At 41.5% G+C, this 18,837-nt stretch overlaps 1 protein-coding gene and 1 long non-coding RNA gene across 2 annotated transcripts; one reads left to right on the top strand and one right to left on the bottom strand.

The window, feature by feature from the left end:
• Positions 1-636: 636 nt before the first annotated feature.
• Positions 637-2,454, bottom strand: LOC147203539 (uncharacterized). Its single transcript, XR_015101275.1, has 2 exons — positions 2,255-2,454; positions 637-2,184 (listed from the first exon to the last, which is right to left on the bottom strand). It is a non-coding gene; the product is annotated as an uncharacterized LOC147203539 (long non-coding RNA).
• An 11,064-nt stretch (positions 2,455-13,518) lies between these two features.
• sox4b (SRY-box transcription factor 4b) lies at positions 13,519-17,802 on the top strand. Its single transcript, XM_086113312.1, has one exon. The coding sequence runs from the start codon at positions 13,980-13,982 to the stop codon at positions 15,204-15,206; it is 1,227 nt and encodes a 408-aa protein (XP_085969438.1). The 5' UTR covers positions 13,519-13,979; the 3' UTR covers positions 15,207-17,802.
• The last annotated feature ends 1,035 nt before the right edge of the window (positions 17,803-18,837 follow it).

Below are 18,837 nucleotides of genomic sequence, written 5' to 3'. Positions count from 1 at the left end.
ACACTCGATCACCGTGCCGCCCATCTTTACTATATGTTTTTAAAATCATCCTACTGACCGCAGCACGACTATGGAGAGCGGGGAGGGGAAGGATGGGCTGCACATATGGACACGTACAATTGGGGTAGAAGGCAGTCTCCAAGTGCCCACTTCCCACATCTGTGATGTCCAACTTTACATCACTTCATATCAACTTTACATTTGCCTGTGGAGGTTTGCTTGCAGGTACTTAGAACCGTACTTTGCTCCGACCTCCTGCTTGGACTCCAGCAAATTGGTATCCCCTTCCACCATGTCAACGGCGATGCACCTCTTGCCTTCTGATTTCAAAGGGAATGAGAGAAGCCGCTTCTATTATTAAATCAAGTCAGCTGTGTTCATGCTCACGATGGCACAAAACGCTGTTTTCAACTATGTCATCTGTATCTGTCTGTGGAAATACCAAAACAAAGTCTAGCTCGACCCTGCGCAGATTTACACCGCACCTTGTGCCAGACTTGCTGGTCACAAAAATAGAGCCCCGGGAGTTCAAACCCTCCCTAGTCACAATGCAAGTTTTCATCAAATTGGACATGAGACAAAGACAAATAAATACACATGAAAGAAAACCAGAAGGATGGTGGCATGACAAATGCATTACAATTCAACTTGTTGAAGCTTTATATCATTCAACAAACAGGTTTACAAAAATTTTTGCCGGTGAGTAAAAATAACTTGGCTGTGCAAATGCTTTTAAAAGTCAGAAATGATGGGTAATGGAAAGACAAATGTGCACTTATGACAGCAGAATTCTGATTAATCTCATTCAAGAAGGTGAAAGCAGCGTAATTTTGTCTCATGAATTATTCATATCTTCTCGCTCTCCACCCTTTATTTTTCCTGACAGGTGGCTGTGTGTCCTCTTCCATTAGCCAAGTCATTTCCTCCTCTTCAGCTGCAATCCACTCTCATGTCCTTAACACTCCTCCCGAAGGACTGACATGCATGTGGGGAGAAATTATGAAGTGGGTACAAGGCACGCGAAATGTAAGGGGAAAAAGTGAGGAGGCAGCATGCAAACTGAAAGTGGGCATGTCTCTCTTCATGCAAACACACGGAAGTCAAGTTATTTACAAAGTCAACGAAACAAAGTCCTCATAGCGCGCAAGTGAACGCCTGCGGGCAAGAGGGACAAATACATAAAAGACATGTGAACAAAGGTTTCGAAAGTATTCTCGTACACACAGACATGTTCCCTTCTGATAGATAAAAATCATAGGGCTAAGCTAACCAATCAGGCTCATATAGTGAGGGAGAAAGATGGAGCTGCTCCTTGCTGTTACCTTCCCTGCACTGTCCTAGATAACAGCATGTAGGCAGACAAAGTAATCCACCATAAAAGTACTGTTTGTGCTCCCGAGTGCTAGATAAATGACAATAAAAGAGGAGGCGGTGAGAGATAACAGCGGGCAAAGAAGGGGTACAGTCTACAGGGATAAGGGTGTTAGAATTGGTTCCAGACAGAGGAAGAGGGGAGGAACAAATATTCGATCAAGTATAAAAAGGTAGCATAAACAAAAGCAGCATTATGGCTTGCACAAATGCATATTGGCATTTGCGGTTCCTGGTGACAAATGGAAAAACAGGTGGAATGTGGGGGGAGCAAAAGATGCATTTGTGGAGAGAAAAAAAGTGAAATGGGACGTCCAATTTATTTGTAGTCTCCTTGTAGAGCTTCTCTTTTTCCTTTGCATTTGGTTGTGTACCCGCATTGCTCCTTCCTGCTGTCTCATCCTTCTTCTTTCTTCTACTGTCTAGCTCATTCCCCCTTTTTTCTCCCCCACTCTTCTCGCTCCCTCTGTCTATGACTCTTAGACGTGCTGAATGTAGGTCATCCTGTCTGGAAGCTCCTCTCTCCCTCTCCACCATGCTCATCTTCCCCACTGGGTCTGCGATTTCTCTGGGCTAGGTGCCGCTAGCTGGACAGCATGCCTAGCTGGAAACCGCTGCACCGCGTTTGATTTATATTGCTTTTATATTGCACAAGGCCCGATAGCATCTGTATCCTGGAATGAGAGTGGGAGATTTCCATCGATTTTTATCAGCAGGAGGACACACAGGCAAAGACTGACCATAGCCAGAGCACAACAGGGTCACGTTCTCCAAGGAGAGCAGTGAAAAAACAGTTGCCTTCTCTCACTTGTCCTGGAAAAAAAAAAAAAAAAAAGTTTGGTTCCAATACTCCACCATTTAGATCCAAATTTTATCTTCTTACATTCCACTTTGTGTTCCTTTTTTTTTGTTTGGCGGGTTGAGTCATGAAGATTCCTTGTGCACTGGCGACACTTGTTTTAGCAGTCGATATTGCATAAAAACAGAAAAATTGTGAGCCTTTTGCCCGATCCTCAGTGCTTCCTTTCCCCGAAAATATGGGAGTGAAGGAAAATGTGTGTGTGAGAGTGTGTGTCTGCCTCCCCATCCTGCCGCAGTGCAGAGCGACTGGCTTGGAGAAGTGAGAGAGGCAAAACGCACACACTGTTGCTAACTCCAAGCTGGCAGACTGGCAGAAAGTGTTTGTGTAACTGACGGGTTTGCACAGCACACTTTCCTGGTGTTCAATTCAAATCAAGTTCCATTGAACCGCGATAGACTCGTTTTTATAAAAAGTTGTGACACTAGGCTACCCCAATCTATTTTTGTGATCAGTTAAATTATAGCGTGTCAAACACTTTTTTTTTGTCATAGCTCACATAATAGTTATGGTTTCCTTCAGAAGGCCATTTGGACTGTGAACACCAATAAATGTTGGATCAACTCATATTATACTTGATGAATAACCAGTTTTGAAATTAAAGGCCAACAAAAACAGTTTGTTCAAATTGTATTACATTTATTTTAAAACATAATGTTGGGAACAAAATATACTTCCAATATCTCAACATTTTTAAAATTGAAGACAATTATGAGTTACAATCTTCTGATCAAATCTAGAACATGCATGTGTAACTGTCAGCTCTGGTTTAATTATGTTGCTGACAAAAGTAAAAATTAGCATGGAATGTGAAGGTTAGTGACTGTGATCGTGAAGCTACTGAGAGGGAATAAATAAACACATATTATAAGCATCTCCTGCATCCTTGTTCTAAATGCCCCAGAATATTTCAAGTACCCAAGTGAAGTATGCTCTCACGATTGCCTTTCATCTCCGAGTGACAGCCAGAAATTGCTTTGCCCTTGATTCTGAAGCAGCCAACATGCATAGACGGACCATCCATAGCAGCCAAACCTGTTATTTTACTCTTGTAACCATCCTCTTTCCTCCTCTGCCAATGTTGGCCTTTGTACTTCCAAGGAAAAGTGTCTTACTCGCCTCCCTTGGCTCAGTTGAGAAAGTGTTTTTTTGTTCTTTTGGAGTGAAAAATAAGAAATATTCCACACTATTTCGATGCTATATTGTGTGGAGTGATTTTAGATTGCATGTTCAATTCAGCGCTGTCAGTGCTTGGTTCTAAAGTCCATCAGTCATGTCATGTCTCTTCTCTCATTTCTCTGACGACTAGGAGAATCGATTGACGGACACATTCTTAACCTCTCAGCCCTGAATGTATCCGTGGACATATTGATGACATCAAGATTCATGACTGGTACAAGGAACTATCCATGGCAGTGTGATATCAAACTCATGCCGTGTCAATCACCTAATGAAGTCTGAGGGAAGGTAAACTCAAGTGACAACCCCTTTAGAACATTTTTCCCTGAGTTAATATGTTCACACACTGCACGCACGTACACATCCTCAGTCTGCCAGGTGTGAAGAGGATATGGTAGTCAGTAATTGGTGAGAAAGTACTTTATCACTTTGCTGGATAGAGGGTATATCCAATGTGTTTCTAATCTTATGGAAAATTGGAAAATAATACCTAAAACGTCTTGCAGGAAACCAAAGACATATTCCAAAAACGGAAGAAGCAAAAATGAGGTCTCAGATCTTATTTTACTTGACTCTTGGAAAAAAAAAGAAAGAAAACATTGAACATTGGAGTGTTTTTCACCATTTTATGGTCTTGATTTTTGGACTTGGCTAAAAGGGCAGGAAGTGACGCACCTTGGTGAAGAAAAATTAGAAGTTGAGATTAAGGGCCCTATTTTCAGAGAAACTTCTTAATTGTCATGCTAGGGAAAGTCTAGTTTACCTTGTTTGGCAGAATTCAATTTGGGGACAGACAGTAGACTAGAATTTAGACCAGCTAAAAGCAGGTCTAAGTTGTGGCACAAAGTGATCAAAGTGCAGGGAAGACAGATTCTGAAAGCTGCGAACGAATGTGGTGAATGTCATCGTATTTCATTCAAAAATATAACGATAGTGTGCAACAATCCTTCTGATTCATTGTGGACCTCAATTCAGTCGAACAAATTCTGATTATTATTTTCATGTGAATAATATTTTTTAAAGCACACGCTGACCACAGTGCCTACTCCATAGCGGCCGACTTTACATTATCCACAAGTGGGGATCTTGAAATTTCTTTTGAATCTCCTTTGGATTCAGATCTACTGCATCTACATGCCATGTAGACTACGCGCCTCTCTCATTGCTGAATGTAAAGGGAAGGAGGGGAGTTGCTTCCATTGGATGGTAAACATGTTGGCTGCCCAGTGACATAGTTGGACGACCCATCAACAATTACATTGTGCCCCCATCAATGAGAGGAAGTTGGCTTGTCTGCTTACTTTCTGATTATATTCCATCCATTTTCCGATCCGCTTTATCCTCTCAAGGGTTGCGGGGGGTGCTGGAGCCTATTCCAGCTTTCTTCGGGCAGTAGGCGGGGGACACCCCGAACTGGAAGCCAGCCAATCGTAGGGCACACACAGACAAACAACCATCCGCGCTCACACTCACACCTTGGGACAAGTTTTAGAGTGTTCCATGAACCTGCCATGCATGTTTTTGGAATGTGGGAGGAAACCGGAGTGCCCGGAGAAAACACAGGCACCTGAAGAACATGCAAACTCCACACAGGTAGACCGAAGCCGGAATCGAATTCTGTACCTCTGCACTGTGAGGTCGACAAGCTAACTACTCGACTACTGTGCCGCCCCCCCCCCCCCCCCAATGTCACATGATTTTAGATTGTGTAAGCTACCATTGTTGTAATGTGTATGTAGCTATACACTGTTAACCGCAGTAATGGGATTTAATTCACAATTGACAGTTGAGCAGGGCATGGGTTCAACACATTCAGTGAACACACCCATTGCATTTGAGAGTTGAGACAATGGTTGATTTTTCATGATTTGGAAGCCTTGGTTTATTTGCTTGCTGTTTTTTTTTTAATCATTCAAGTTAGGCAGGGCTGTTAGCTTTGTCAAATTTACAAGACAAACAGTGCAATCTCAAGTTACAAACTTAATTGGTTTCGTGACTCTGTAATGTTTCCTATTGAAATTAATAGAAATTCAGTTCATCCATTCTCGCCCCAAAACTAATTGATACAATTTTTTTGTTTCCATGTTTATCATCATTGTATAACAAAACAAATACATCTGTAATAATAATCAAAAATTGGGATGTCACATTGCCATTTAAAACATTAATTTGCGACAAATTTCTTTTGATAATTTTATATTGTTTGACTGCTTCACTCATGCTATCATCAGCGATTGCTTTCTCAATTGTCAGTCTAATAAAAAGGCAAAACAACAAAGATATGAAGCCTGCCATGCGTAATTCTCAGAGCCTCGTTACACACTGCGAGAAGCAGGATTTTTCTTTTTTTTTGCTCATCTATGAAAGCGCTCCCCAACGCTCCCATTGGCAGTTTCACTATTTTCATGAGCTATTCTGACTGTTTAGTGCTTTATTTACTTGTTTGGCAAAAGTTCACTGTGTCAACATGGGATATACTTCTACATTCATTCATAAAACATGACTGCTTCTGACATCTGTGTTTGGGTGAATGTCTGTTCATTGGTGGAACTTCGACTTTGCGACAAAGGTACGAGAGTGTGACATTTCAATAAACAACATACTGGAAATATATATACCAGCTGTCCGCTTTGCCGCCCTTCTTTAACCATGTCATACACAAACACAACCGTTATAGTATTAGATTTGTGATCAGATGCTCAAGGATGTTGCGGTGAAACTTCTCCCTACAAATGCAATGGCTTTCCGATTTACAGTACACCACAGAGATAGTTTTCAGTTTACTGCAATGCATTATGCATGTTGCCAATGCTGGTTATGCAGCGTGTGGAGAAGCACAAAAAAGATCCAGGCCAAAACCATTCCTATATTGAAAATAGTTGGTAAATAGAGGTCACTTTCTACAGTTTGTTTTTTTTTCGCAAAAAGGGACCTTTTTAACTTTTTTAATAAGCAACTCCAGGTGCAAAATGTCATGCACAAATAATACCTCCCAGTATATGCAGTGCAGTTCTCCAATACTCAGAAGTACAACATATTTTTGAAGCAATGTATTTATGACTCTCTCCTTTTAACTTACGATGAAAGACATCATACTCTATTTGACCCTGACATAAACTGACTGCACTCTCAACTCCCTTTACAGATCATAGCTCAACTTTTTTAAAACGCTGTGAGTTATCTATTCCCACAGGAAGTAGTGAGTCTCATTGGCGGTGAAGACACACACACACACACACACACACACACACACACACACACACACACACACACACACACACACACACACACACACACACACACACACACACACACACACACGCACACAAGCATGGCCTACTGCCTCATCACCTGAGCGTCACTCCCGGGACCCTTCACAGTGTTATCCATGCAGTCTCCTTTTGGGAGAGTACTAAGAAATCCTAAGGGAGGTATGATTGACACTCACACAGAGACACAACCCCCTACAAATTCAAATACACACCTGCCGTACAGGTTGGAGGTGACAAGGTGACGCCACATCTTATGATTCCTGCTGCCTTTCATAGCCAAGTGACAAGTGATCACGTCTGAATGGACAAACAGTCGCTCACTCAAACATTCTGTGTCTCATCCACACAACGTGGCCACGCACACACATTCACACGCACACATACACACCATCTTATGAACATGCAAATGCTGACCACATGAGCACATGCAAAAGCGCAAGTGTTTATGCAGACCTATTCATTTCTCAAGACCATGTTTGGCAGATTGAAGTTGTCTCTGTAGTCTATTGTCAGCTGTTGTAAATTCAGTGACATATCACAGCAGCTCTCTCACGGTGACACGCAAGGTCACATGCAGAACTTTCACAAGTACATGAATACCAATTGAGAAGAGAAGTGTTGTTAATGTTCACCGTGACAGCAAGATGAGTCTTTTCTCTTGTCATCAGGATAAACCCTTGATTTTTTTTTTTTTCCTTTCAGGACACACCTCAACATAGTCTCTTTGTGTGGCCCGGGTGGGTAGAGATGGTGTGGGTGGTGCACTGAGTATGCACAAGGGAATCCCAAAGATCCTGTACACCAACTGACATATTTTGGGAATGACTCCGTTGTAAACTCCGACGCAGACGCAGACAGTGGCTCCATCACTGCATAAAATAACTTTTTTTTTAATCTAGTCCACTAAAGTACAAGCATCAATCAGTTACACATGTCCATCTATTATGTCCAGCACTACAGCTGCATGATAGTGGAAAACCCTGCAATGCACTGTAAGTATATATTGTGATGTTAAAAAGTACAGGAAAACATAATACGTAGGCTTGTGAAAAAACAGCATACATCTTCTTTTCCCTGTCTGATTTATTGTTTGGACAATCTATAATAGCTTCAATAGAAAAGAGTAGTGTTCGCGAGATCGCAGGGGTATATTAAATATTTCTGGTAAAGTCCATCTATATTTTAATGGACTGGATATTGAGCAATTTAACAGTCCTGCCAGACTTCGAGTTAAAATCATGTGCAGTTATACTGTCGTAAGTCTAGTCATTAGCACATTCCTCATATTTTTTGTTCTTAAAATCGGAGTGATCTCTTATTTTCTACATATGGTTTAACATAATATGCGTCGTGTTTCTATATTTGAGGTCAGTGTTTCATACGACACGGGTACAGCTGAAGTTTGTCCCTTGTAAATAGCCTCAGCCCAAACACCAGCGCCCCAAATGTAATCCGTTGCGAGGTCCAGTCATTGCATCCTGAAGAGTAATATCTCGCCTGCAGGCGTGCTTTTGCTTCCCAGGTCGTCATGAATAGTTATCATACTACAAGATGAATATGTAACACTCAATGCTATTCCATTTGTGTTGTAACATTAATGCCAATCCCTGTGAGCATGTCAATGGCTTTTTGCATCACTGTACGTTAGCATGAAGGCGGCTGACTTTCGCTCTTTATGTCTTTCTTTTACGTGTCAGTTTTACAGTAAATTACAACTGGAAGTGACAAAAACAGTTGAAGCAAGCATGTTTTATGCCTTATTTGCATAATTGTTGACTATCTGTCAAATTGCACACCGTCGCTCTAAAAAATAATCAGCACTAAAAAGATGTACCATCTTTGAAGGTGCGGTCCTGCGGTACATTGCATCTGACTTTTGCGTATACATGCATCGCGATGACGATGCTCAAACGATATTCTATATATAGCTCTATCCTGCGCAGTTTTGTTCACCTCAAACCGTATTGATCTTAGGATATCTGAGTTGTAATTTCTGATCTGAATAGTTGCTCATGCCCTGTACTGCAAAATGTTTGTAATGCAAATGCACACTCGGACACTTGAATTTGGTTGGTTTTTCAGTGAGCACATGTACACTATTATGCACACATGCACCTGATTATTTTTTATTATTGTTCGGACTGTTGTCATTATTAATGGTCACCTCTTGTGAAATGTGTGTGGATGTTTTTTGTAGCTCACATAGAAACCACCTTGAAATGCAGCAGATGTTCAAATTCAACTTGCTAAACTTCACAAATCAAAGCTAGGCCACTAATAATGAGCTCATGTCAATTGGCAAAGAGGAGAGATCACACTCGTGCACACACACACACTAATCATTAACAGTTCAGCTTGGGTCATACTTTGCAGCTGCTCTTTCTGGATAAGATAAGACTTTGACTGCCGAGAGTGTGTGTTCTTGCATGTGTATTTATGTCTGTATCATTGTCTGTATCGGTGGCCAAAAACACCTGTTCAAACAAAGCTTTAGAAATACGACTAAATAAACATTTCAAATATACAGTCACCAGTCATCCGTCTGTTAGAGGGTCATAAAGATCTGTGTTGTGAGGACTGACTTAGATGACAATAAAAATATGCAAAAGAATAAAAGAGCGTACTGTAGCTGTCTGCAGCATAGGAGTAGCAGTAAATGTTGTGCTACAGACCCATTGCCGTGGTAACTACACACTGTGAGACGATGGTTTTCTGAGGGAATTGGATATCTGCAAAAATTATGTTGTGTATTTTAATCTTTTCCAATTACAACTTTCTTTGGTTAGAGGGGGTATACGGAGAAGACATTATGAGGCAGAGGATGAAAACTAGATGTAGATGAGCAGTAGTTTTTCTGAATGGTTAACGGATCGTTGCTCTCACACTTTTCAGTACTGGGGATCCTTTAATGGCAAATTGTATTAATTTTGTTTTCTACAATGTCATTGCACTGTAATGAATAAAATGTGTTTGTAATAAAATAAGCCTAATGTAGATTATATACTGTAGTTGACCATCAGAAATCTCAAATTATTTCAGCCTCTGCAAGTTTTGCTGCGGTCTGTCACACACACGGACACGAATGATAGGTTGGGAAGACCCAAGAGCCTGCCCACTTAACAGCCGTGACCTGTGATTGCTCTGGCTTACTTTACATCATCCACCCGTGGAGGTACTGTATGATTACGGTTCCTTTTAAATGTACGTTTGAACACTTTGCAAAAACAAGTACAAAAACGGAAATGACTTTTCGAGATATTTTCCAGACAGATATTGTCATATTCTTCACCTGTAGTTCTTTGGGGCGGAAAACACGTTTTGATTGATGTCCAGATGTTAAACTACAGGTGGTATTGTATTGAAGTGCATTGTCTTGTGTTATACATGCTGTACATATGGGCCAATAATATAATTATTTGACCTTTTTTGTGGTTCTCTCTTTGTGAAGACCGGGTACTGCAGATATGAATGTATTAGTAAGGCAGTTTCATGGACTTATCATAGGACTTAACTTAAAATCACTGGGTCGAATATTACATGACTTGGGCTTACTTGAGACTCACAGGTGGAGACTTAAGACGTATGTGAGACTCGCATGTGTGACTTGAACCCATCTCCAGTTGGAAGTATATAATTGTTCAAAATGTCTTGGTAAGATAGAGGGAGGACTAATAAATGATTGATTGATGAATTAATTTAATATGTGTCTATATAGTGCATGTACCTGTAGCATGAAAGTTGATGCCAAGTCAAACTTTTAAAAGATTTCCTCAAACGGAAACATAGCTCCTTCAGCATAAGGAGCATGGTGCTTGAAACACATCAAAATGACCAGTCAGTGGACTCCATTGCATGTAATGGCAGACCTTATGAGTTGATTTTTTTTTTTATGCCTCTGTGATTGGCTGTAGACAACAAACATGTTAAGGTTTGCTGGAGAGAAGGACTCAAGAGGACACTGAACAAACTGCCCATGCATTTTTTTCTGATAATATTGACCTGTCTCTCCATGACAATGCATAAATGTCCTCTTTCCAGTAGTTTGGTTTATCGCTGTAGTTTTACAATACCTCACAGTTTTAGCTTTAATGTTTCAATCAAACTCCATTTGCTGAAGTTGCTGAAGAAACAGTGTGATGACAACCAAATTGGGGGAGGGGAAAATTCAGCCGCTGGAGGGGTTGGTGGGGGGAGAATGACAAAGAAGTAGGAGGGTGCTGTGAGGGGTAGTGGGAGTTTTCCAAAAGAACACCTGTTGAGATTAGGGTTGGCACGCGACCCACTCCAACTCGCGTGGCAGCTGCACCCCACTAGAACAATGGCAGTAAAAGAGAGTGACTGAAAAAGCAAGAGGAAAGTTTGAAAGCATTCACTCCTTCCAGCTCATGTATATGTGTGTGTTTGGGCCTGCGCATGTGTGTCTGCATGCATGGCATACTAATGTGTGCACAGTGGAAGAAACAAAAAGACAGGGTTCTGTTACTAAAGAAAAAGACATGCTGAAACCGAGTATGAGGCAAGAGGTATGCAAAAATACTGTTGCTTTCAGGTGGAGAAGATCTTCAAATATGATGCAAAATGTAGAATACAACAGAAAACAGGGTATCTGGTAAAAATGTTGCATTGAGTGTTAGTTCAGATTGATTAGCAGGCAGATAGACAGAATGATTGATGCTCGGATGGAAAGACATATAAACAGATGGATGGCCAGATAGCTAGATGGATGGATGGATGGATACACGTGAATGGGCAGACAGACGTTTGCAATGATCAATCATTGTATGTAATATTCTTACTTTTGCAACACATAAGGTTTTTTATACATACACTTCATTAGGTGCACCTTTCCTGAAGGCTGCCAATGATGCCAGCACTCCATTAAGACACTTCTAAGGACATTTACATTTTCTCGTAGTCTCTTATTAAAATGGCATTTGGGAGCAGAGTGAGTTTATGAGTTAACATTCTTATTTCCATTGCTGTTATGCTCTATGAACACACAAATTGGAGCCCAATTACCCATTGCTTTACTTGGATGCACTGCAGATATGAGGCCATATTGAGTATAATTGTACCCACTGAAATGCATCCAGCAACACTGGTGACTATACTTCCATACTAATTTCACACTGGTGGTCTAAGTCACCTCTGATTCTCATTTTGAAACAGAATGTGTGGTCGCCCCATTTAATCTCTCTCATCACGCTTTTCATATTATTTTGATGGTGAGAAGGCCATCAGCTCATAGGTCATTACAGTATTATTAATATTATTGTTATTATTATTTTAATTCACATTCACTTCCACAGTCAATGTTGAAATTGTCCCAAAATGAGAGTGGGTCAAAAGAATAGAAAGTTCAACAATTCATCCCAGTCCACATTAAATTCCTTAAACATGCACAGGCACCCTCCCAGTGTCATGGTTATTGTACAGAGGCATTATGTAACCCCCCCCACACCCCCCCCCCCCACACACACACATACGCACACTCAAACAACCCTAAAAGTTCTTGAAGCTGGGTCTAATTTCTGTTGCCTACATTCTGACTGCAAAAAAGCTGAGCCCTGTCTGGCTCTGCAACGCCATCTAGCGGCTGTCCACGTGCTTTCTCGTGTTATGTTTTGCAGCTTCTTTCCAGGCAGAAATAGTGCAGCAGCGGCAGCTTTAACGCTTTTAAAATAAAATTGTCCAGTCTTAATTCATTGGGATCACAATGCAGGACAGTAACAACAATTTATCTGGTATTTGTATTTTTACCAATTAAAACAATAGACATGGATACGAGTGCAAACTGTCTCCCCACTGGAATATTTCCCTCTGATACAAATGTGTGTGTGTGTGTGTGTGTGTGTGTGTGTGTGTGTGTGTGTGTGTGTGTGTGTGTGTGTGTGTGTGTGTGTGTGTGTGTGTGTGCGTGCGCGCGTGTATTGGAGCGTGCACACTGGCTGAATGGGTGTGCATTCATTGTACACTTGGCAAGATACACTCTCTTCTCCCTGACTAGTGTGTGCTTGCAGTGGGTTGATCTGTTGTGTTCCTACAAAGCACCGCCCAACAGAGAGAGAGATGGAGGGAGGAGAGAGAGAGAAGTAGAGAGAGGGGGAGAGGCTTGTCAAATCAGTCCAACCATCTGAGGTGTCAGACATTATTCTGAGAGTCTCAACTGCTCTGTTGCTCAAGATGACGATGTTGAACAACGTGTTCACATTTAGACACACACTCATACACACATTTCAGCAGTGACAATAATAAAATATATGGAATACATTGTTTCCTCATATTGTGAAGCTTCTGATAGATTAACTATGTTTCTATAGCAAATTTCCCTATTTGGCAATCAATGGAAATATATTAATTTTCTTTTTCTAGGAGATGTTAAATGCTTCTCTGACTCAGCAGAAGTGTGTTGCCGCAGAGACTCCTTGTTATGTGATATGCTCTCCGGTCAGAATGAAAAAAGGTTAATATAACTAGGTGCGTTTTTCTTTAAGTCACATTACATTACATTACTGGTACAAACTATTCTAAAACTTTCCATATGGCAAAATATACTTTACTTTCCTTATGGCCGTATTTTAATGACATACACATGGGCATGGTGGAAAGGGGGGGGGGGGCATAAGCCTGTGTCTCTTTAAAAATGTGAAGTTTCTTCTTGTAGTCTGGAATGAGGTCAGACACGAGGCTGCTCATTGCACGCGCTGATTATTATTAGACTCCATTTTGGACCAATCAGCGCCGAGATGGGCGTCAATTGGCGCCGAGGCAGGATAGCGACAGACTCCTATTGGCTTATTTTTTATCACTGTTGTATCTCGGGAGGGGATAAATGGATGCAAAGGGAGACGAAACTGGAGGGCTGCTTGAAACTCTGCTGCAAGTGTACAGATGGAGGGCGGACCGTGTTATTCACTTTAAGTTCTTTTTTTTACTTTCCCCCACCAGCATGTCTGGCTTTTGTCTCTAGGAGAGGGGACACAGACTGATGCCGAGAAAAAAAAATTATCAGTGTATTGAAAGCCTTTTGCAGTAGGGGGCCACTGGGTCAGGCGCATAGACTGTGTTGAACTGGGCACACTCGGCTCAATTGAGTTTTACCAGACAGGAGGAAGGGAGAGAAAGCAGACACCGAAAGGGTCTGGAAGTTAAACTTTGTGTTTGGCCAAACTGGACTGAATTTATACTACACATCACAGGAGTGACTTTTTTATTTCTATTTTATTTTTTATCTCAACTCGCACACTGGAAAAAAAGAGCTGAGTTTGCGTTGAAGTGCGCGGAAAAAAAGAGGCAGCATGGTGCAGAAGATGAGCCACGCAGAGAGCACCGCGGACGCGCTTTCCTCCTTCTTCAGTGGAGACTCGAGCTCCGGGTCGAGCATGGATATGGACCCCGTTGACTCGCCCCTCTCCCCAGGCTCCACAGCCTCTTCGACCGCCGGTGACAAGCTGGGAGACAACCCGGCGTGGTGTAAAACTCCGAGCGGCCACATTAAGAGACCCATGAACGCATTCATGGTGTGGTCCCAGATCGAGAGGAGGAAGATTATGGAGCAGTCTCCGGATATGCACAACGCCGAGATCTCTAAACGGCTGGGGAAGCGATGGAAGCTCCTCAGAGATAGCGACAAGATCCCCTTCATCCAGCAGGCGGAGCGGCTGAGGCTCAAGCACATGGCGGACTATCCTGATTACAAGTACCGGCCCAGGAAGAAGGTAAAATCGAGCGCTTCCAAGCCAGGAAGTGCCGGGGAAAAGGGGGAAAAAGTCAACAGTAGCTCAAACAGCACCAGCATTAAGTCGTCCTCATCTTCGAGGAAAAATGGACTTAAATCACCCAGCAGCAAATCCCACAAATCACTTTTCGGGAACAGCAGTAGCACCAAAGCCTCACAGTTTGCCTCTGAGGAGCCTCCGGATCACCATCATCACCCCCACCGCAACAACAGCACCCCCCTCTTCAAGTCCAAGTCGGTGTCGTCTACAGCCAAGCAGGTACCGGAAAGCAAGAAAGCCAAGCGGGTGTACCACGTCTACGGGGGCGGGTTGAGCGTCAGTCTCGCGTCGTCAGTCACAGTCCCGGCTAGTCCTACGCTGAGCAACTCGGCGGACTCCAGCGACCCGCTCAGCCTGTACGAGGACGTGTCCAGCGGCAGGGACGAAGGAAGCGAGTCTCCGGCAGGATCGTCGGAGCGTCACGGCGGCCAAACGTACAGCAGTCGGCGGGCTTCCTCGCCTACACCCTCCGGCTCCCACTGCTCCGCCTCCTCGTCGTCTTCCTCCTCGGAGGACGAAGAGTTCGAGGACGACTTGCTCGATTTGAACCCCAGCCCCAGCTTTGACAGCATGTCGCTGGGGAGTTTTGGCTCTTCGGTTCTGGACAGGGACTTGGATTTGAACTTTGAGTCCGGCTCAGGAGGCTCCCACTTCGAGTTCCCCGACTACTGCACGCCCGAAGTCAGTGAAATGATCTCCGGGGATTGGCTGGAGTCCACCATTTCTAACCTGGTGTTCACATACTGAGATCACGGTGAGCACAACCGACGACCACGAATCGAGCACTGAGTCCTGGAAACGAGTCGGTGGGCAGCTCCCGTTTTGTCTCCGAACTGCCAGACCAGTTAGTATCCATTGAAAACTAGCGCCATGGCTTCTCTTCTCGTCTGCAAGTGCTTCGAAAGCTCAACCTTTAAAGCCGAAAAAGGGCTTCGCTTTGAATGTGCGGACTGTGGAGGATTGTGGAACAGGCGAACGTGGAGCGGAGCAAAACAAGTGAGACGAGCAGAATCGCAACACTGGTTTCGGTTTCCTGTTTGAGAAAAGACTGACGGTGAACTGTCTGACCCGAACAACTTTACTGTGATTGATTTGCACGTTATGCGGTCCGCCGTTCACTTAATCAATGTTGTTGCTGATTCTTTTTTTAATGGGACATTTCACAACTTTTTTACCGATTTGCCAAGTGAATTTCACCACTAAAAAGGTACATAACTCTGGATTGCCGTGCGACATTTTTACTCACGTTTGGCCACAGAGGGATTTTGTATGAAACAAAGGTGGGTTGTTTTTTTCCCCAAGTTTGATATCTTCTCAAAAGAAAAAAAAACAAACAAAAAAACAACAAAAACAAAACAAAAACACGTTTAAGCATGATAGCTTTCTTTGTTCCTATGTTGTGCTGACATGTGAGACTGTCGAGCAGTTACAAATAGTACAGTATTAGGGTTAGTTAAAGGTATAGATAGCCTCACCTCAGTTCGTCTCTTAAAAAAACATGTTTTGAGGGATACCATGACACTGAAATGATCACCAGCTGTTTTAATATTTCAAACTTCAGGATTCAAACGCAACTGCAAATCAGTGCCGAACTTTATACACATGTTCTTTACTATTCAGGACCAAAATTATCATTTCAGATAATATTTTATTGAAAATTCTCACCAATTTTTATTTTCATCCACAGAGCTTTGTTTTGTACATGTTTTCAGATGCCATTTTATATGGGATGTTGTATTTATATACTGGGCCAAGCAGTTTTGTCTTTTTTATTTCACGTTTAGTCCTGTTTTTGTTTTCTCACACAATGATTTGTCATTATGTCACGTTTTCTTCTCAGGCAAAGGGCTAGAATTTTAAAAACACACAACATTGATTCCTTTTTTAATACATATATTTAAATGTACACACTTTTGGACACTTAAAATATAGGAAACGGTTTGATTATTTTCTCAGTGTATTTTTGTACAAATCTATATGGAGAAGGAAGAGTCAACAATCGATCTGTGGAGCCTAGTAATTCAGCGATATTTGGGTTTCCTGATTTTGAAACCTCAGATGGCTGGTTTCCATGCTGCTTTCAAGGTCTATTGGAAAGCTCATGATTTTTTTTTTAATTGCCTGCTCAAATTTCTTTCCATTGGTAATGAGTAAAATGTACCATAATACACTGTGGTGGTCAATGTTGAGTTTTGTTCAGCTATGTTTGGCTATTTTCACAAAGCAGATACCCTTATCAGTTATGGAGCTGTAATTGAGAGTTAATTTAACTAATTTTGTCACAGTATCATAAGCAAGACTCTTGATTTTTTTTTTGTCACTAATCTCGTACTGTTATCTTAGACCTATAATGTTTAACAATGCAGGAGAAAGCACATGGAATGTTTAATTTCCCAATAGCCCCTGAATGCAGCACCAGCCTCTGTGGCAGACTACCTTTTACTGTTTACAGTGCCAGTCTACAGGCTTCTTTAAGACACATGAACTGATTATTGCCAGAAGCTATTCCTGTGGAGCATGTGGTTTTAACAGTCGGTCTCTGAAGCAGCCACTCCTTTTTATTTAACTGTCTTTCTGATATATTGCCTACAACAACACATGAGGAGATAGTAGCTTTAAAACTGACATTTTTCTTGATGTTTTCATGAATTGATGTCAAACTCATCCACCAGCCACTGGATTCAATCGGCTTTCTTTTTAGACAGCAAAAATCATGATCAAGCATATTCAAATTTCTGACTTGAGTTCCGCAACAACTACTTGTACTGCGTTTCTCATTCTATTTGAATATATAATCTTTTCTACTTGTTGGCTACTAATAGATAATTGTTTAGTATGTTTATGGCATGGTGAATAGCATTTGTATTTCGGATTCAGGTTACCTAGCTGTTGTGTTTTTCAGAAAAAAAATGGAAAAAAATGAGGTAAAATTCAACTCAATCTTTGTATATTTGTCTGTATCATAAAGCAAAAAGATTGTGTGTTTATGTATGTTGTTGCTATCAAGGACAGGCACTGTCTCGAACGACTATCTATTCTACATCCTTACTTTTAAGATAGTCAGTTCAGGACTTTTATATATAAATATATATACAAATGAAATCGTTTTTAAGTATATTAACTTTATTTTTCATCCATCCTGTGCAATATGCTGTGTAGAATTATCATGTATTGTCGCTAATCATGCCATAAATAAAGGAACCACCTTTTTTTGAGACTCAGAGAAAGGGAGGAGCACTCATGCCAGCTAAATTGTGTTCATTCACTGCCTGTCAGATTGTTGATATCAACTTGTGTACAGAACTTTTTCAAGGAAGGAAATAAATATCAGCTGGAACTGAAACTCTGTGATCCTTTCTTGATTCTTGAACTTTTTATTTTTTGCAGCGTTTCATCTAGGCATCGTGATATTCCACCTTCACTCTACTCGACTGGTACTTGGTATTTCACCCCACCTCCCCCCAATTACTAATGTACTATGTAAAGATTTTACACCTATCAGCACTACACTTCGCCAATTAATGACAACCAACTCTTAACCCTATTGAAATGCATCTAAAATCTCAAAACCTCTTATAGCAAACGACTTTGAATCCAAATTCAAATGCAAATCTGGTCGACGAACATCTACAGTAGTTGGTAGTCAGAGTGGATTACATAAAACTACTGACGCTCATGTCACTTTGACAAAGACTGATTTACATACAGCTTGTATGATGTGACACACAAGTGCTGTACTTAATTGCATATACATCTGGCAAAATGATTCAGTGTATCCCATGAAGTCAATAGTGATTCATACGGTATGATTCTTGACTATATTGTGTACATTAAAAGAGGCATGAGCAGCAAAGCGGTGACATACATGCATAGAATGGCTCAAATGTAAACAGTTGACATCAAAGTTGATTTGACTGTAAACTCCTCCAAACATTTCTGAATTAGTTTGTGACTTTAAAGGTAAATTAAGAGTAACTTGAACACTAATGGACAAATACTTTAAGCTCATATAATAATTTTTCCTCTACCAATGTAAACATGAATAAGACAAAGTATCCTATGCAGTGAGGTTAGAATACAGTTAAATTTACATTGGCAACGTCACATGAACCTGCATTTTAAATACATCACGTCAAGTATGAGATTTGTGTTCCGGGTTAATGTGTGTGTGATTCACATCATAATGTATTCAAAATGAATGCATAGACTGTACCATTTCTGCGCGGTGCCCAAATAGAATGTGATGCACAAGGTGACATCTGCTGATAAGGCTGACATGTACTGTCTGCAACCCATTGTGTATCAGCCCTGAAAAGCTTAGACTTTTCAGGCACACAAACACACACATACAAACCCCCCCCCCCCCCCAAACAAATGG

This window comes from Hippocampus guttulatus, chromosome 6 (genome assembly GCF_054856545.1).
Source record: "Hippocampus guttulatus isolate MCC_2025c chromosome 6, RoL_Hgut_1.0, whole genome shotgun sequence".
Classification (NCBI taxonomy): domain Eukaryota; kingdom Metazoa; phylum Chordata; class Actinopteri; order Syngnathiformes; family Syngnathidae; genus Hippocampus; species Hippocampus guttulatus.
Note: the sequence above shows the minus strand (reverse complement) of the source record. Positions and strands in the feature narration are given on the sequence as shown.